The following is a 21,237-nucleotide window of genomic DNA, read 5'->3' on the forward strand; positions in this document are numbered from 1 at the left end:
CAGTTTCATTATGTTCTGTCTACCCCGTTTGGGAAGAAAGGCGTGAGTTTATGTATATATGATGACTCGTGCAACAACATAGTGCATTGGAATATCTGAAAATCATTTGGTAACAACTCAGTAACGAATACCTATTTACCTATCTCAATCATCTCTCAAAAAACAAAGTTCCTCGAAATTGAAACTACCGATGTAGGTGTATCAAATATTGTAAGTACCCTACTTAACTTAGACTAGTGCCTGCGCCAAATTAGTGCCTACGCCAAATCTTGGGATTAGTTGTCAAAGCTGACCCCAGGCTCCCACGAGCCGTGGCAGATGCCAGGATAACGCAAGGTATATCACCGGGATATCACCTGTCCTGTAAGCATTACACGTTCAGAAATGTTAGGTAAGCTTCAGGCGTGTTACTTAGGAAACTGTTACAAATGTTAAGCAGCCAACTCTCTAAGCAGACAGTTCAAACTTGACAAGCCTTCAAAAAGTTACCTTTATAGTGGGACCCATGTAAGGAAATGTTGTGGCAGGCGTCACGAACAGCAAACTGTGTGCGCGTCGGCAATACTAGGTAATACCGCCGGCTTACCTTGGCAATGAAAGTGAAATGGACGCACTGCACACATACATATAAAAACCGGAGCACTACTAGTCAAAATTATTCAGTTGCCAACTATAGAACCAGCAACATGTACGCTAAGGTACTAAAAATAATTAGTTTAGTTGCGCAGTAAAAAGGATTTCATCTAGTCTAATTCGTCAACTTTACGTAATATTTTGCAATACCGTCGGGACGATCTTTCGACAGAGCCATCCTTTGTCTCAGAACTAATGGACTGCAATGCTTTAAACGTTGGAGGCTAGAAACAAATCTATATAGAGCTTACAAAAGTTGCAAATGCAAAGTAGAAGAACACATTTTAAAGTTGAACGTTCAGTTAGTGCGCTGAAAGGAAAGTTCAGCGGTAAATTTTAGGTCGATGTTAATAAATGTTGCTTCATTTCAGGTGATCGTAGCTCTGTGCGCCGTGGGCATGGCCCGCGCTGGCGGTCTCCTGGCAGCGGCCCCCGTGGCCTACTCCGCCCCCGTCATCACCAAGACCATCTCCCCGGCGGTTTCCTCCGTGTCCTCCTACTCCACTCACACGGCACACGCCAGCCCGTACGCCGCGTACGCCGCTGCCCCCGTCGCCACCTACGCCGCGGCCGCTCCCGTCGCGTACGCCGCTGCCCCCGTCGTCGCCAAGACTTACGCCGCTCCCGCCATCGCGACTTACGCCGCTGCCCCCGTGGTGACCAAGACCATCACCCCCGCCGTCTCCTCCGTGTCGTCCTACTCGACCCACACCTCCCACGGTTCCCCCGTAGCCACTTACGCCGCCGCTCCCGTGGTCGCTAAGGCCATCGCTCCCGTAGCCTACGCCGCTCCCGCCGTGGCCGCGTACGCTGCGCCCGTGGTCACCAAGACCATCACCCCTGCTGTGTCCTCCGTGTCCTCTTACTCTTCCCACACCGCTCACGGGTCCCCCGTGGTAGCCTCTTACGCCGCCGCCCCCGCCGTGGCCTCTTACGCCGCTGCCCCCGCCATCTCCGCGTACGCCGCTCCCGCCATCTCCGCGTACGCCGCTCCCGCCATCTCCACCTACGCCCACGCCGCTCCCGTCCTGAAGTCGGCTGTGGCCTACTCCGCCGCCCCCGCGGTCTCTCACCTCTCCTACAGCGGACTCGGTGCTCAATATGGTTGGTAAACTGAATCTCACGAAACTTTTGTAAATAATAGAAAATATAGAAAATAAACAAGTTGTTTATTATAAAATGTGTCTCGTTTACATATATAAAATCCTTCATTCATTATCTGCTGTGATTAGACATACTACGTCTCTCCAATCGCGGAAGAATGGTGTTTTGTCAGGTACAGGTACCCACCTCAGGAGTTTTTCCCTTAAATGAACACACATTTAATAAATTTAATTAAATCTAAGAAATACACCGAGCAGATGCTGTCCATGCCCGTGCTTCGCAGGGACAGCACCTCCCACTGGGTAAGAAAGGGCTATCTTATTTGAGGGTTCATGGAATCTAAAATTAAATAGTCTATTTGATTGATGGACTAAATACTAATCTATGGGATAAAGAACTGGATGAACGCCTGTCTGATAAAATTAATACCAATTTAAGAGAATAAAACTATGCCGATAATTATGACATATGCAGAAGATGTCGGCAGCATCTTAGGTGTAATGCTCCTAGTGAGTATTATAATATATTCTTTGGTGTAATGCCTCAAGGCTTTTAGATTTTAGCAAGCTATTTATTTCTCTGTTTTAAAACTCTTAGGTCTTTAGAGCCCGGTCATTTATAAGGCGTGCGTGGGGATATAGATCCAATACGTAGAGGCCGTTTAGAGATATTTGATGTCATGTAGAATGCTGGAACCCATTCGCAGATACCCATGAATCGGTTTCAACAGGCATTGGAACCTATTGTAAATAATATGGATAGAAGGTCTATGGTTTAAGTTTGGGTGAAAAAAAAACTGGGCTATTGCAAAGAAATCCGGACACCTGCCATAACATTGTTGGCACAAGTTATCGAGGCAGGTGGTGGCTCGCCACTCGATGGTGGGCACCTGATTCGCCATAGTAGAGACGGCCAGGTGCAACACCTGCGTGAGTGGCTCAGGGGTGTCGAGAGTTGGTGCTGCGCTTTCTCCGAAGTTACTCGCGGCGTTATGCCCTTTATCACTTCCACCCCTGGAGCTACTCAGACGTTCCACTCTGGACGGCAAATGAAGGCAAGCCAGAGCTGAGAGTCCTAACGGGCCACCTTGGGGTTATTACTTCTACTTTTTGAGTTACTATATTATGGACAACGTGAATAAGGATCCTTATTTAACATGCCAAATGAGGCCGAAAAAAAACTGTAAGTACACTCCTAATGAAAAGAATGTGGCCTAGTAGAAGAACCATTATTTTTATAAAAAAGTAGGGGATAGCTATGTAACTGGTCATAACCGAGTGATAAATATCAAACCCTGAATAAATGTTTCTTTATGTACCAGAGAATCCAAATAAATTAATGTTGAGTCTGTTCGGAAAGTAAAGAGTCGTGAAATGTATGGGGTCCAATACATTCCACGCCTCTTCATGTTCCGAACAGACTCTATCATATTTACTCGATACCTTGATAAATACCTATGCCAAATTTTGCTAGCAAAGAAAAGTTGATTCAGCCTAAGCCACAGAATATATAATAGTACAAGTACAGAAAGCTCACTCCTTTGATATTCACAAAATGCCGCCATTCTAAATTCTTACCTACATTAACAAACGGACCGCACGCGAGCAGCCAACATTGAATTTTATTGCGCCGCGCGAAGGTCGTCGCCAATGAATGGGCCGCGAACTCGCGGCCGCTGACATGTACTTGTAGCGCAGCGATAGAATCGCGGAGTGAGCCGCCCCTGCCTAAGCCAAACTGTGAAGTAGGTAACTGTATACATATATTTATTAAAAACAGAATTCAAAAACCTACCTAGTTTGGTTTTGCTACGTGCATGAAGGAGAGGCGCTGGTTTATTATAAAATGCCAAACATCAATGCTAGCTGCAGTTGTTGGAACTAATTTGACACTATGAGATTAAACATAGAAAAGCCTAAAAAACAAAATTGCTGCCCCCGTCGCCACCTACGCCGCGGCCGCTCCCGTCGCGTACGCCGCCGCCCCCGTTGTCGCCAAGACTTACGCCGCTCCCGCCTTCGCGACTTACGCCGCTGCCCCCGTGGTGACCAAGACCATCACCCCCGCCGTCTCCTCCGTGTCGTCCTACTCGACCCACACCTCCCACGGTTCCCCCGTGGCCACTTACGCCGCCGCTCCCGTGGTCGCTAAGGCCATCGCTCCCGTAGCCTACGCCGCTCCCGCCGTGGCCGCGTACGCTGCGCCCGTGGTCACCAAGACCATCACCCCTGCTGTGTCCTCCGTATCTTCTTACTCTTCCCACACCGCTCACGGGTCCCCCGTGGTGGCCTCTTACGCCGCCGCCCCCGCTGTGGCCACTTACGCCGCTGCCCCCGCCATCTCCGCGTACGCCGCTCCCGCCATCTCCACCTACGCCCACGCCGCTCCCGTCCTGAAGTCGGCTGTGGCCTACTCCGCCGCCCCCGCGGTCTCTCACCTCTCCTACAGCGGACTCGGTGCTCAATATGGTTGGTAAACTGAATCTCACGAAAATTTTGTAAATAATAGAAAATATATAAAATAAACAATTTGTTTATTATAATGATGTCTCTTTTATGTGTAATCCCTTATATTATTTTACATTATTTCACATTTAGTTTAGTAAAAACTTGAAACATTCGACACGGGTCTGATTCATACCTTCTTTTTTTGTGCATATTTGTGAACATTTCGGTAGCACTATTCTGATCTTAGGTACTTCAGGTAGGAACGAAACTGACCTTTGTGACCCTATTTAGGTGCCTATTTCAAAATACATCTTCCCGTTTTTTTACACACAGTGATCGGTTTGTTGGCATATTGATGAATTACAAAATTAACCATATTGCCGGCCAATCGAAGAAGAGGAGGATTCGATAACACAATTGTCTTTTTCATTGCGAATCTTATACGAACTCATGAATCATTTTAAAGTCCAAAGCGCGATAGAACATCAAAACCTATATTGAAATCTTTGTTGAATTTTGAAAAATGGAATGTTTCCTTTGAGAATTACGTAGTTAGTATGTTACACTAATTAAGTAATTACCTATGTTATTAGGTACCAAGATCAACAAGCTTTTTAGTTTTATTAAATTGCAGCAGAAGTGGACCAAGGTTGCTGAATAGCAATAACTAGTTTACATTTAGGCATTAATTATTAAATTAAATTGAAGTCTGGAATACCAATAATAATGGGAAAGACAAAAAATGAGGAGTTGTAGTGTAACCTAGGTACCTGCCTATGTATTTTTTTAAATTATCAGACAACTTGCAACACCCGACTGGATGCTGCCTCTGCTCTGCTGCTCTCTCGTGTAAGGAATGAGATTGAGAAATGGAATCTCAAATGAACTGACATATTGAATTGAAAACGATGGCTTCAGGTAATGGACTATTGGTTGAAAAGAACCGGAAGCCTGTCTAATAAAACGGTATCTGGGTCAATCCGCGGCAAGAGTAACACGAGTCACGATTTTATGGCATGTTCCATTTATTCACGATGCATGTTCAAGTGATAATATATCTCTAATCTAAATAAGTGTTACTTTCCCGATATATGCATAGATCCATTCATTTGCAGCTGTAGTTCAAATAAACAGTCAATGAAGTCGTGACTCACGTTACATTTACGCGGATTCACCCCTAATCGTATTTCCGTTAGACGGTGACCTCTCCACAAGATGGTTCACCATAAATAGAGACATCCTTAAACGTACTTCAAGGGCAATACCCTTATTTTTATATAATTATTATGACTAGAGAAAAATTATTAACAATGTGGAAATTTAATTCTAATATGAACTCACTAAAGTTTAGTAAAAGAAAACACAGTTTTTGCCGTAGGACTTAGGCTAACTCCACTAGGTAACGAAGGACGACATTTCGAAAACTTCTGATGCTGATGGTGGTAAACACTTTTGACACTGATTGTCAACTAGGTATAAGCTTCTGGGCATTCTGAATTATCAGAACCAGCCCTCGTGCACCCCTACAGCGCCGGCCTGAGCACTCAATCGGGGTAGAGCGCAAAGGATTTGTGGCGCCTTTGGTTATATTTTTTTACCAAAATCGCAAACGAGGCTCTTTTTACCATTTGCATTTTGGCGCACCTCCCTTGGTTTGGCGTCTAGAGCGGCCGCTCCACTCATTCTACCCTAAATCAGGTCCTGGCCCACTATTACCTGAAACCAACCTGGAACACTGTGTAAGATGTCCTCTCTTATCGACAAACTACGAGATGGAACATTGTGCCTGTTGTCTTCCTTAAATCTCCTTCCTTATTCTTTACTTTTATTTAAGCATTTTATATTATCTTGCTTGCCTTAAATTTCGCCACAAAATAAATAAATAAATATTATAAAACGTTCTTACACAGATTGACCGAGTCCCACGGTAAGCTCAAGAAGGCTTGTGTTGCGGGTACTCAGACAACGATATATATAATATACAAATACTTATATACGAGGGACGTTCAAAAAGTAATGAGAATGGATATGTTCATGTATCTTGATTTAATTTTTCTTAACTTGTCCATGTAGCAGTACTCATTAAAGTGAAATTGCATAATTCAAATTTTTACTATATTCATTTGTTTTTCTTTGATATGTAAATAATTGACACAAGGTGGGGGATGAAAATTTTCAGTAAAATAAGAGCATGTTTTCATGAATATTTGACATGTCGTGAGTTCATTTCTGACATGAATATCAAAAATAATCATACTTTAAATTAAAGCTGGGTTTATCCTTTGTTAGTAACAGCAATAAAGAAAGTTCGTATGGATACATTTTCAAACGGTATGGTATCCAAAAAAAATCTAGGTGCTGTTTTGGGTCATGTTCACGATTTTTACAGATTATCACGAAAATTGAGAATATAGATTGGAAACAAAATTACGTTAGTATTAAAGAAGAACATAAAATTATTTTAATATTAAAACAATGATTAGTTACAATAAGAACATTTTAAACAAACAAATAATAATGTTTTTGGCCTTCAAAATGACAGTCGACAGGGCCGAACACTCAAATTGCCGAGGGTGCTGCTCAAGTTAGTGTATTTAAAGCTACAAGTGATATACCTAATATTGAAGGTAATATAAGGATCATTAATATTTTATACCCGACCTTTAAATAAAATTGTAATATAATCGCTACTCTGAAGTATAATGAAGTGAAGTGCTTACTGACATGGTATTTAGACTATCGTTAAGATTTTAATTTTTAAAGGGGATAAAAAAATAATGATTGAAAAAATTAAATATGTATAAATCACAAAAGAGTTACTTTTAATTATAAAAATATAAGGATACTTACATTCTTATGTTTTAATACTCATCATCATTACTTATTGAACGCCCCTCGTACATAGAAAACATCCATGACTCAGGAACAAATATCTGTGCTCATCACACAAATAAATGCCCTTACCGCGATTCGAACCCGGGACCATAAAATATATTTCGCAATTTATATCCGTACTTTTTTAAAAAGGTAACGAGCCATTAGATGTTTTCAAATTTTAAATAATATTACATTACGATACAAGTGCGAAAAAAAGGATGTTCGAAACGAGGGGTGATTAAATCGACACGAGTTACGAATTTCCTTTTCGCACGTGTATCGTACGACGTTTTTCAATACAGGTGGCCCTCCGAAGTTTCGACCTGACATATAATGAACCACTTCCCGCACTAGTGCGTAATAAAAAACCACCATCTGTACCTACTGAAATAGTACATTAACGATACAAGTGCGTAAAAAAGGAAGTTCGAAACGAGTGGCGATAGATTAAAAGATGACCGAAGGGAGTATTTTAAATCGACACGAGTTACGAATTTCCTTTTCGCACGTGTATCTTGCGACGTTTTTCAGTACAGGTGGCCCTCCGAAGTTTTGACCTGACATTATAATGAACCACTTCTCGCACTAGTGCGTAAAAAAACCACCACCCATCCGTAGGTACTGAAAAAGTATAAACGGACCAAACCACTAAACGCCAACCAAAATCAATAAACGGACGACATATTACATCACTCACAATTAGTAATGTAGAAATTGCAGAACATTCCCAAAAAGCGGAAACATTCTTGAGAATGTTCGCAGAACATTCCCGCAACATGCAATTTATTATTTCAACACGAGAATATACTTGAAATAATGTTTAAATGGGCATAATATAAAACTATATGTTATTATATGTATAATATTGTCTATTACAGTTAGCTATTTTGTTGATAAGTGATAATTTACCTAAATTCTCACTATAAGTTGCTTAAATTCTCACTATACTTTAGGGAACATTTCGACTTTCGGACTTCACAGTTTTAGTCCTGACTTTTTTAAATTAGGTACCGAACTGTTACTTCTTGATGCCTGTTTTTGGTCATGCCAATATATGTATATACAAAAAAAAAACAAGATAAAAACAAAAAGATCGCTGTCAGGATCGAACCTGAGAACATCGGCATACGAAGCCAGCGCACTACCACGGGACTACGTCTTGACTTGCTGAGTTCGACGAAATTATGGTATAAACTACGAAGTTACTAAGTATTCTGATAAATTCTCGTTCTCGAGAACATTCTCAGAAGTTACCGAAAATTCTCATGAGGAATGTTCTGCAACTTTGGAAACTTCTCGACCGTGCATTGCTACTCACAATTAGTGTATTGAAAGCTTACAATTCGATATTTCAAATCAGTTTAACCCAGTGCCCTTTCCAATGTCCTCCCCTGCCGTCCACTGTTCGCGTCTACTAACGATCCGATTCGATCTTTGAGATACGTCAAAATTATACGTGCCGGTTGCTAGGTTGAACTATATGGGGTGTCAGATCCTGAATATTCATGGTATCTAGATAATTTATGTATGGGGAATTTATATGGGACGTTAAAACACGCCATAATTTCTGAATCCTATGGAATTATTCAATGAAATAATTATGGCATATAGGAAAGATAATTTACTTTTTGTGAAAAAAAATGCGACTATGATATAACTCTTGAGAAAAAAAAATCAAAATCAAAAATGACTAACTTCTAATACCGATATGAATAATGTTAGGACTGTGCTGATTATTCCATACGATAGAGTATATTGCTAGTTCTAAAAGTTTTCTGAAAAGTGTTTTTTTGATGATCGGTATACCTACCGTTCTCAGGATATTTTGAGTTTTAGTCAATTTTCGGGAACATTTGCCCTACAAAAAATCATTTCTCGTTAACTAGTCATATTTGACATTCGGGAGTTTTAGTCGTAGCATTGGTTTAGGCTACCGGTTTTTACCATAAAAAGACCATGGTCAAAAATGAGGTCTGATCCCACACTATGCTAGCCAACGTCACAATCGCTTACGTTTCGTTAGCACATCGTAGCTAGTTACGCTCTTCTGTAAAAGCGCCGCAGAGCTAGACTGCGTTTAAATCGCCACGTGGCGCCAACGATTTGACAAGGCCGGCAGCAAACTACAAACTACGCTCATGAACATGGGCGGCAGTGATCGCTTACCATCAGGCGACCTGTCTGCTCGGTTGCCTCCTATCCCATAAAAAAAATGAAGCATCTCACTGATGCTACGGGTGACCAGAGGGTGACCTTCACCATCGACATTCAGCGTGGCAATGTCACCAGTTTTCTGGGCACCCTGCCGTTTAGCGCTGATTCTAGCCCCCATTGTTATCTGTAACTCGTCAAAATTTGCTCTAAAACAACGTGGACGTTTCTTCACACAAAATAATGACTTCAGACACTGATTGATATTTTTTTTTTATATCGTATTTATAAATAATATTTAACGTATCTTAAGGTCGAATCGGGCCGTAAGGAGCACCTAACTTGTTACACATCGTAGACGCCTTGACAATGAAAGTGAAACTAGTGCAACATTTGGTTGGTATAAAAACCGAGGCCCTCTTTGCGATAATTATTCAGTTGCCAACACTAACTAAAGCAACATGTACGCCAAGGTATACAAACAATTACAATATTCTATTCATAGTAATGTCTGCTGAAAAACTAAGTTTGAGAGGATTCTTAAAAAGCGAAAGCCAATATCCACTTGAGAGTAGTGATAGTGACACAGATATAATGCTCTGAGGATAGTGACTTGCATTGAACTAAGTACATAGCACATTATTTCAATAAAAAGTCTTCTTTTTGTAATAAATGAGATTAAGAAATTAATTTCGCGACGAACTCGGTTAAAAACAGTAGAAATGTAGTTTTTTTTAGTTACACTGCGAAGAATTAAAAGGACGTTCGTTAGCGGATCTTACCATGTAAAATTGAAAAGCGCTAAGACGAGGTCGGTGAATGAATGCTTCTTTCATTTCCGTTTCCATCTTGTTTTTAACCGACTTCAAAAAAGGAGGAGGTTCTCAATTCGACTGAATGTTTTTTTTTTTTTTTATTTTTTTTTTGTATGTATGTTACTCGATATCTCCGAGAATCGTGGACCGATTTTCAAAATTTTTTTTTTGATCGAACCGGTATAACCCCGAGATGGTCCCATTGGCACCAAGTCAGGGTCTGATGATGGGATCCTGGAGAAATCGAGGGAACTCTTCAAATGTTATAGGCACATGTAATGTTTTTAGTCTATTTTTCAAAGGTACACCAGTATTTACGTCTGATGGTAATAATTTTATGTGGCTGAGCTGATGATGGAAGGTCAACTCCTCAATGGTTAGGAGTTTAAGGATAATTCTTTCACCACTGTACATGTATTCGGACTGATACATATAATATCACTAGGAACCACTAAAAATCAACTGAGCTGATGATGGAAGGTCAACTCCTCAATGGTTAGGAGTTAAAGGATAATTCTTTCACTACTGTACATGTATTCGGACTGATACATATAATATCACTAGGAACCACTAAAAATCAACAAATAAATAAACTTTTTAACAAAAAATAAAACCGCCTTCAAAAATAAGCGCGTTACAAAACACGGAGAAACTAAAAAGCCAAAAATAATAAACCTTTCAATTCAGATTTCTTATCGTATTGCAATAAGCTAAACATCCAAATTATAAACAAATCAATTATTTTTGGAGTCGGTACCAGCCTGTGTATGGTTGCGTGGGGCAAACAGGCAATAGCAAGGCGACGAACAGGTCTGGTACCGACTACAAAAATAATTGATTTGTTTATAATTTGGATGTTTAGCTTATTGCAATACGATAAGAAATCTGAATTGAAAGGTTTATTATTTTTGGCTTTTTAGTTTCTCCGTGTTTTGTAACGCGCTTATTTTTGAAGGCGGTTTTATTTTTTGTGGGGATGTTAACATCCTACTCGTGATTACTAATAAAACGTAGGTGAGTAATAAATGGCAAATGTTTCAGGTGATCGTAGCTCTGTGCGCCGTGGGCATGGTCCGCGCTGGCGGTGTCCTGGCAGCGGCCCCCGTGGCCTACTCCGCCCCCGTCATCACCAAGACCATCTCCCCGGCGGTCTCATCCGTGTCGTCCTACTCCACTTACACGGCGCACGCCGGCCCGGTCGCCGCGTATGCCGCTGCCCCCGTCGCTGCTTACGCCGCCGCTCCCGTCGCATACGCCGCCGCCCCTGTCGTCGCCAAGACTTACGCCGCTCCCGCTTACACGACTTATGCGGCCGCTCCCCTAGCCACCAAGACTATTGCCCCAGCTGTGGCCACGTATGCCGCTGCTCCTGCCGTAGCCGCGTACGCTGCACCGGTTGTGGCTAAGACCATCGCCCCAGCAGTATCTTCAGTCTCTTCTTACTCTTCGCATACCGCTCACGGTCCTGCTGTAGCCACGTACGCGGCTGCTCCTGCTGTGGCGTACTCTGCCGCGCCTGCTATCTCCACGTACGCTGCTCCCGCAGTATCTGTCCATGCTGCTCCCGCGTACACCACCTACGCTCACGCCGCTCCCGTCTTGAAGGCTGCTGTGGCGTATTCTGCTGCCCCGGCCGTGTCTCACCTTTCTTACAGCGGTCTTGGAGCTAACTATGGTTGGTAAAAGAATCTCAACATTTTAGGTAGGCAATAAACCAATAAACAAGTGAAATATATAGACTTTTGACTTTGAATTTAAATATTAAGTTCAACAAGGAACAGCATGTTACACAAGGGACGAAACGTACTCGTACTTACTCCTGTCGAGGCGGTTAAGCTCTCGAACGAAGTGAGATCACCAACAGTCCGTAACGGAAACGGGTGCCTTTGACCCGAGGTCAACACTACTTTTTCGTATCGAATGCGAGAAAACCAAGCATGAATAGACAGTTTTGCAATATCAGTAATATTTGACGACTTACCTACCTACCTACTTATAGGTAATTGGAAGATTTACATAACACTAGGTATTATATGTGAAAATATAAAAGTTATGTTCCGACGACTGACCTTGCTGATCAACGCAAAACTGAAACTACAAACGCCTGAAAGTTTAAATTTGGAAATAATTGTTATTTGCACAATAAAATAAGCAATTTTGAAAAGTTAAACCCTTAAGGAGTTTGAAACGGTACCTAACGAAAATACTACGTAATAGTAGTACTTAGAGTTTTAAATTTATTTATTTATTTAATCGTATGGAAATATATATACAATACAGAGGATTCATAAATCTAAGTTTTAAATCGGAGACGGAACTAAAAAGGAGACGGGTCCCGCGATATCTTTTTCATCAGATCTCTTATTTCAAATATTTTATCGTTCCAATTAGTTTTATTATTTTTTTAATTATTCAACATAAAGTATTTTTGGAAAATGAGGACAGATAAAATAAATATGGAGAAGTGGCCTCCCCCTTTCCTTTTAGTTCTAAGCTAGGGACTTCACAGTAATCGGCATATTCAACACCAGAAAGTTCGTAATTTTTCGATAGTTGAAGAGGGCGCTTAAAAAGTGTTGAAAGCTTGTTGTTCTAATTAATAATAAATCTATGGTTCTTATCATAAAACTGCATAATAATAAAGAAATATTTACAAACTAGCTTTTGCCCGCGGCTTCGCTCGCGTTAAAAAGAGATAAAAAGTAGCCCATGTCACTCTCCATCCCTTCAACTATCTCCACTTAAAAAATCACGTCAATTCATCACTCCGTTTTGCCGTAAAAGACGGACAAACAAACAGACACACACACACACTTTCCCATTTATAATATTAGTATGGATAAGGTAAAGTAAATTTTGGCACTACGCGAGCATAACAAGTAAGACATCGTTGTCCTGAAAGCTGCACGATGTAATCTTACCACGCGTGTTGCGAACGATGTTCGAAAGCGAAAGCATATAAGAACCATAAGAACTCAATATCTAACATCCAGTACTAAAGGAGCGTCAATAGTTATTCTTCTTTAGTCTAAACGGTGAAGAAGGGGCTGAAACAATCGTTCGTGCTTAAATCGTTTTGCAAGAACCGTGACGTACAATAGGACTTAGATAAGGTTTCAACATGAGCAAAACCTAGAACTATTTAAATTAGAAAATAATGAAATTAGTAAGGTACCTTCATTAGGGGCAGCCCAATCACACTAATATTACATCAGTAACAAAGCACAAGCTTCAAACAAAATAAGATAAATGTAATTTAAACACTGGAGTGCTGAGCGGTCGACTCCCGGCCGATTTCAAAAGTCCCCGAGTGCTGAGCGGTCGACTCCCGGCCGATTTGAAATGTCCGCAAGTGCCATGGCGCCGGGAGTAGACCGATTGGTTATTGCGTATTTGGCGGGAAAATTCAACGTTTGCGCGCGCATACAAAAACCTTGACCGCGGATATCAGAAAACATGAAGATTCATTCTCGCACAGAAAACAAGAAAGTTTCATGGAAATATTAAAAGAAATTGCTTAGTTTAAAAGCGTCAAGCAACAGGGCTTTATCCAAATATTTGTACTTCAAAAAAATTTAATTTTAAGTGTTTATTTCAAGACAAAAGTTTACGCGGATAATTTATATAATATGCTTGGGTAAGTAATTTAAGTGCAACAATTTCCTTTCATGACAGTGACATTTCCGTGAAAAAAAAAAAAAACAAAAGACGCGCGACATGCCCATATTTTTTTCTCAGTGGCAGCGGCCAGTACACGCGTTTGACTGCCACATGCAGGTTGGCAAAGTAAACTATAGGTATCCTTTTCTCTAGCACCCTAAAGAAAATGATGCATATAGTTTTCTTTGTTCATTTTCTTTGTTGTTTGAATTCTTATTTACTGACAGACTTGTTTGACAGAGTATAAGTACCTAACATGTTTTGAAAGATGAACTTGACACTTCGAAGAAAGAGTTATTGAAAGTTCAACCCTTACCTATTTGGTAAAAAAAGAGTAGTTGAAAATTAGTAACAAAGATTAATCATGTCAAATACAGTGAAATAAAAAACATACCTAGTGAGGTATGTTTTTTTTTTCACTGTATTTGACATGATTAATCTTTGTTACTAATTTTCAACTACTCTTTGGTGACGAGACGAGACTATTGGTGACGAGAGCAGTGGCTCTCGTCACCAATTTTATTTTCATTAGACTTATATTATTTTTTCATTATTTTATTTTGAATAATTTAGCATTCTTTTGCATCTACGTGCGTCAAATGTCTAGTTAATAAGGACATGACAAGAGTTGCAATGTCCATTCAAAAATAATTTGCGAATTGCTAAAAATGTCACGACCGGTCTGGCTCAGTCGGTAGTGACCCTGCCTGCTAAGCCGCGGTTCTGGGTTCGAATCGGTAAGGGCATTTATTTGTGTGATGAGCACAGATATTTGTTCCTGAGTCATAGATGTTTTCTATGTAGGTATATAAGTATGTATTTATCTATTTAAGTATGTCGCTTAGCATCAATAGTACAAAATTTGTTTAGTTTGGGGGCTAAGTTGATCTCTGTAAGGTGTCCCCAATATTTTTTTATTTATTTACATTGCTATCAATTACTTGACCATCAATTCGAATTACCATTCGCATAAGTTTCAATCCGAAATGCGAGCAACCTTAAAGGCCGTTGAGTCATTTTTTAGCAATGTCGGTAATAAAATATTTTAATGTTGGTTTTTAATTAAGGTATGATGTTGTACCTAAATAATGATTGTGCAACCAAATTTTAATTCAAGGAGTTTAAAGGAGAGGGACATAGTTTTTGTACCTATTGTGGTAAAAAAAAAATGTTTTATTTTAAGTAATGTATCTAATGACAAATATATATCGAACGGGTTCACGTCAAATTATAGGTAAACATGGTGTTCTGCCTTTTCGCAGAAATATGTTTGGCCGAATTTCATTTGCCGAGTTTCATTTTGACAACTAACGTTTAGCAACTTTTTGTATGCCAACTTTTCATTTGGCAGAATTATTAAAAATCAGATTTATATAATCCAAATAAATGTTTGGCAGACTAATCATTTGTCAAATGTTTCACTTGGTCAAACAACTTTTGGACAAATAACGTTTCGCAACGAAACATAACTTATATAATTTTTAACATCACCTATTCGGAAAGGGTACTTACCCAGAAAAGTGCTACTTTGCTCCCTCCTAACAGGGAAGAAAAGTACTTACTTTTCTTCCCTGTTAGGAGGGAGCAAAGTAGCACTTTTCTGTTCAAGGACTATGTTGCCAGCATAATGACACATGACAGAGTCCAGTTAGGTGCGACGACGAGCGAAGCGAGGAGGAGCGTGTTAGGTTGACCGTGAGCAAATCGGAAAAAAACTTTTTAATATAATAAAAACAAAAATAAACAATATTCTTGTAAAAAAGTAAGTAGGTAACTATTTTAAATAATACTATTTATACGTAAAAATTGCATCCCTGTCAATAAATTAAGAACTTCATAGAAGACTTAGTATTGCATATTTTTTGAAATACGCCATACATATTGTTGGTGTTCAATAAAACATTTGGTACCTATACAATAAACAACTAGTTGTGTATTACGTCAAGCAAAACATTCGGCAACATGAAAGTTTGGTTTTTAAAAAAGGCCTTTTAAGAAAAAGGCCTAACGTTAAGTTGGCAAATAAAAAAAACACATTATGATAATTTGGGAAATGAATATTCGGCGGAATGAAATTCGGCGTAACGTGAGTGGGAAGTGATATTCGGCTATACAATTTTCGGCGATAAATAAGAGAACCCAGAAAGCTTTAGCCTATTTTATTTATTTTGTTGGTACTAAGTACTCAAGCACTGGTGGCCTAGCGGTAAGAGCGTGCGACTTACGATCCGGAGGTCGCGGGTTCGAACCCCGGCTCGTACCAATGAGTTTTTCGAAACTTATGTGCGAAATGTCATTTGATATTTGCCAGTCGCTTTTCGGTGAAGGAAAACATCGTGAGGAAACCGGATTAATTCCAATAAGGCCTAGTTTCCCTTCGGAATGGAAGGTCAGATGGCAGTCGCTTTCGTAAAACTAGTGCCTGCGCCAAATCTTGATATTAGTTGTCAAAGCGGACCCCAGGCTCCATGAGCCGTGGCAAATGCCGGGATAGCGCAAGGAGAATGAAGTACTCAACCTACTGTATTAGAGGTACCTATGTCTTAGAGGGGTCAAAACAGGCGAGTAACAATTTGAGCCGTAGGCAAAAATTGTTAGGGAAAACGCCATGAACATATTTTGACTTGCTAAGTATAATACAAGGCAAATTGCAATAGAAACTGACAAAAATTATTTCATAAATCCTTCGATTCCTTTGGCCATCGAACGCAGGATGCTCAACTTGAAATCGCAAACGACCCCCCAGAGGGTCACCAGCAATTTCCTACGAAAACTGGAAATGTAATCGATTAATTACTGGGTACGTAGCCAAATGCACGAACGCCTATGATAATATCGTTATCGTAGTTAGTTATCTCTATCACTCTTTTGTATTAGCGCGACGGACCCAGACTGCATTTCGACCGGCATCAGGCAGGTAAGCACGATCGCGTGATAAAAGATATAGGCAGTCCTTTTCGCACTATCTGTAAGTGCGACAGGGACGCACCGATGCGATAAAGTGTGCTACGCCCGCTGGCATCAACGATTGTCTTTTTTGCTAGGTCGGTTGGAACTTTGGGAGCTTTACCCTGACATTGTTACACTTCGCCATAATGCCGCGCAAAACTCGCTACCTTATAATTACGTAGCCCGAAGCGCTATTTTGTAATGTAATGGATGGTACGAGTATTTGCACCGGATAGCTCGAGGATTCGATACCAGTTCGGTGCCGCTGGTATAAAAGAGAATGCAAGTGCTCTTGAAATTATTCTGTCATCAAAACACACGGATTAAACATGTTCGGAAAGGTACGCAGGGTTTATTAAATAATAATATATTTAAAAATAAAAATAAGTGACATAGAAAAATGTGTCTCAAATACAATAAAGCTTAATGTATTAGGTATTAAAAATATTAAAATTAAATGTGAAGTGATTACAATATTATTTAATTTTGTTAACATGATGCTCGTAAGCGAATTAAAAAGCAGAACATTTCAAATAAAATATATTTAATTACAAACCATTGCTAAGTGCTCATCTAAATATTTACAAATAAATATGACAAAATAATGATAATTTAAATATTGTTGTAACTAAAGTTATGTATCTATGAATATGTCAATAAAACATTATAATATTTATTCGATATTTAAAGCAAAAATATATATTTCTCCTTATTACTACTGTTGCTTTTTCATTTGATAATCAAAAGAAACTTGAAATACTCAATATATTTTGTTCCTTGTATATTTTTACGATCGTTCAGCATGCAATAAGTATCTATGTATAAACTATAGACTAAAAACGCTAAGTACCTACCTAACCTACTTTATATAGTCACTCAGTCAATCGTCAATCATTTTAATAATTTCATCAATTTGTTTACAGCTGGTCGTAGTCCTGTGCGCCGCGGGCATCGCCTCCGCCGGCAACCTGCTGCACGCCGCGGCACCCGTGGCGTACGCCTCGCCCGTCTCCTCCGTGTCGTATTCGACGCACACCGCGCACGCCCCCGTCGCACAATACGCCGCCGCTCCCGTCGCGCATTACGCCGCTGCCCCCGTCGCGCAGTACGCCGCTGCCCCCGTCGCCACCTATGCCGCTGCCCCCGTCGTCAAATCCCTCGCCCCCGCCGTCTCCTACCAAACCATCTCGACTCACTCAGCTCCCGTCTCTTACGCCGCTCCCGCTGTAGCCACTTACGCCGCTGCCCCAGTTGTACACAAGACCATCGCGCCTGTGGCTACTTACGCTAAGGCTATCGCGCCTGCGGTGTCTTACTCTTCCTACTCTACCCACTCGACCCACGCTGCTCCCGTGGCGTACGCTGCCGCTGCTCCCGTCATCACCAAGACCTACGCCGCCCCCGCCGTGCACACCTATGCTGCCCCCGCTGTATCTTACTCTGCTCCGGTTGTGACTAAAGCCATCGCTCCCGCGGTGTCTTACTCTTCTTACTCCACTCACTCCGCGCCTGTGGCCTACGCTGCCGCCTCTCCCTTGGTCGCTAAGACTTACGCCGCGCCCGCCATCTCTGCCTACCATTCTGCTCCCGTCGCTTACGCCAAGACGTACGCTGCCCCCGCCGTGCACGCGTACGCTGCGCCCGCCGTGGCTACGTACGCCGCCGCCGCTCCCGTAGTCAAGACCGCCGTCACCTACTCCGCTGCCCCGGCTGTATCCCACGTCACCTACTCTGGAGCGTACGGCAACTACGGCTGGTAAATTTCCGAACGAACTGTGATAATTATTGTTAATGTTTTATGTTGATATTTATTGTAATATAATGACAGAAAACAAAAACGAAAATAAATAATTTAAAAATATGTTTTCTTCTTATATCTTTTCCATTTCATATTTTGCCGAGTATTGGTTCCGTTTTCATTTACAGCCCTTTATCGGGTCTGTCTGTGACAAAGAAAATATAAAGAAAACAGTTAATAAGGTAAAAACAAACACATGAATAACATCTACTTTATGTTAGAAATACAATGTGAATAAGTGGTTCCTTAACATTTCATACATAATGCCAAATAAAATTAGAAAAGCGATCGAACTACTTAGCAGGTATATTTTTCTGAATCAAAGCATTCTTTATAACAAATTACCTCACATAGCAAAGAAGTAATATACCCTCTTGGCTTATCAATGCTTAAAAATGTTTTTTTAACAACCAAGGGTAGGAAAGGAGATCATGCTATACATATAAGTAGTAGTTTGTCAGAGGAGATGCTAACATTGAGATTGTCGAATAACTCGGCTATTAAGTATGTTCCAACTGCTTGCTGAACACGCAGCGCTCGGTCAAACCATTTTCTCTCTTTACTCTACATCTTTCATCAGCAGAGTACAAAAATAGCAATTCATCGCGATAAAGTGGATTTTTTTATCAGTGATGAAAAAAATTCTTTAAGGTTGCAAATAAAAAATTCTAAAATAAAAATAAAACTGCATAATTGCATAAATAGCACTTCGTATAAGTACAGTCGCCATCAAATATGTATATCGGAATGCCCGAGGTGCTCACAAGTATCTGTTGTGGTGTGTCCAGATATTTTCGAGTATCTCGGGCGCTCTTATATATCCTGATGACGACTGTAGATACCTACTCTATTCTCTTTGGTTAGTGTAGGTCAAAATCACGGCTTTAATCTCGAGGTATCAGATCGAGGTATCAACAGAATTCCGTCTAAGACACGCTGTATACCTACATCGTGTCATAGACGAAGACGAGCTGCTTGTCTCGTAATACCATGTTATTATAGGTCAGATTTGACAAATCCGCACTTCATCTTATATTATATGATATGACCTATACGCTATACGTATGGTATGACATAGAACATTAATTAATCATAGACGCCATTGGTGTGGGCACACTCGGTCACGGTCATGTCGGTTTGATATTAAATACATATTTGATGAATAAACCGGTTTAGGTCATGTTATGTAATTATGTATTTTTAACCGACTTCAAAAAAGGAGGAGGTTCTCAATTCGACTGAATTTTTTTTTTTTTTTTTTTTTTTTTTTTTTTTTTTTTTTTTTTTTTTTTTTGTATGTTACTCGATATCTCCGAGAATCGTGGACCGATTTTCAAAATTTTTTTTTTGATCGAACCGGTATAACCCCGAGATGGTCCCATTGGCACCAAGTCAGGGTCTGATGATGGGATCCTGGAGAAATCGAGGGAACTCTTCAAATGTTATAGGCACATGTAATGTTTTTAGTCTATTTTTCAAAGGTACACCAGTATTTACGTCTGATGGTAATAATTTTATGTGGCTGAGCTGATGATGGAAGGTCAACTCCTCAATGGTTAGGAGTTTAAGGATAATTCTTTCACTACTGTACATGTATTCGGACTGATACATATAATATCACTAGGAACCACTAAAAATCAACTGAGCTGATGATGGAAGGTCAACTCCTCAATGGTTAGGAGTTAAAGGATAATTCTTTCACTACTGTACATGTATTCGGACTGATACATATAATATCACTAGGAACCACTAAAAATCAACAAATAAATAAACTTTTTAACAAAAAATAAAACCGCCTTCAAAAATAAGCGCGTTACAAAACACGGAGAAACTAAAAAGCCAAAAATAATAAACCTTTCAATTCAGATTTCTTATCGTATTGCAATAAGCTAAACATCCAAATTATAAACAAATCAATTATTTTTGGAGTCGGTACCAGCCTGTGTATGGTTGGGTGGGGCAAACAGGCAATAGCAAGGCGACGAACAGGTCTGGTACCGACTACAAAAATAATTGATTTGTTTATAATTTGGATGTTTAGCTTATTGCAATACGATAAGAAATCTGAATTGAAAGGTTTATTATTTTTGGCTTTTTAGTTTCTCCGTGTTTTGTAACGCGCTTATTTTTGAAGGCGGTTTTATTTTTTGTTAAAAAGTTTTTAGATTTGCAATATTACTTGTCGTCATACAGGCTAGTTGATTCATACAATTATAGGTGGTATACATAATTACATAGGCAGGACAAGATCAACAACTCTAGCCAATCTAAAGCCTGATTTAGACGGTGTGCAAACTCGCATGCGATTTTAGTTACATTGCGGGCTGTTGAAGTTACATACAATTTTGCACAGTTGTCAAATACCGCAATGTAATAAAACTCGTATGCGAGTTCTCGTACCGTCTAAATGGGCCCTAAGTCTCGAGCCATTTTTCTAGACACCCGCCTTTAATCTTAACACCCATCTGGTTGTACGTTATTTTCTTGAAGGTTTGAAAGTCCGCAAATACCGCAGGCGACAATGCATTCCACAGTTTAGACACAGTATAATAAAGAGTACTATCTATGGTTTAGATGTGCGGGTCAGGAAGTTACTGCAGAAACGCTTTTCGAATATACTTAGTACTTGTACAAATACGCCGAGACTTACGACGATTGAAAAGAACCGATTATTAAATAACGAGTTATAAGGACATTAACTTACTTAATCTCTTTATTTACATGAACATATTTACATAATTATATAAGAAACGAAGACTAAACTTAAAAGCTAGCTAATGTCTAAAATAGGCCCTTGAGGCAT

General features: G+C 40.1%; 1 protein-coding gene across 1 annotated transcript; it reads left to right on the forward strand.

Moving 5' to 3' along the window:
• The first annotated feature begins 635 nt into the window (after positions 1–635).
• Positions 636–18,497, forward strand: LOC125229857 (calphotin-like). Its single transcript, XM_048134795.1, has 6 exons — positions 636–698; positions 1,005–1,742; positions 3,647–4,210; positions 11,069–11,706; positions 16,565–16,604; positions 17,560–18,497. The coding sequence occupies exons 1-6, from the start codon at positions 687–689 to the stop codon at positions 18,394–18,396; spliced, it is 2,829 nt and encodes a 942-aa protein (XP_047990752.1). The 5' UTR covers positions 636–686; the 3' UTR covers positions 18,397–18,497.
• The last annotated feature ends 2,740 nt before the right edge of the window (positions 18,498–21,237 follow it).

This window comes from Leguminivora glycinivorella, chromosome 9 (assembly GCF_023078275.1).
Source record: "Leguminivora glycinivorella isolate SPB_JAAS2020 chromosome 9, LegGlyc_1.1, whole genome shotgun sequence".
Taxonomy (NCBI): Eukaryota; Metazoa; Arthropoda; class Insecta; order Lepidoptera; family Tortricidae; genus Leguminivora; species Leguminivora glycinivorella.

Bases quoted from the DNA above. Each gene is read 5' to 3' on its own strand.
- LOC125229857 (XM_048134795.1), top strand. The intron at 1,743-3,646 runs TAAACTGAATCT...GATTAAACATAG, and splicing joins TCGGTGCTCAATATGGTTGG to AAAAGCCTAAAAAACAAAAT. The intron at 11,707-16,564 runs GTAAAAGAATCT...CTTTTGTATTAG, and splicing joins CTTGGAGCTAACTATGGTTG to CGCGACGGACCCAGACTGCA.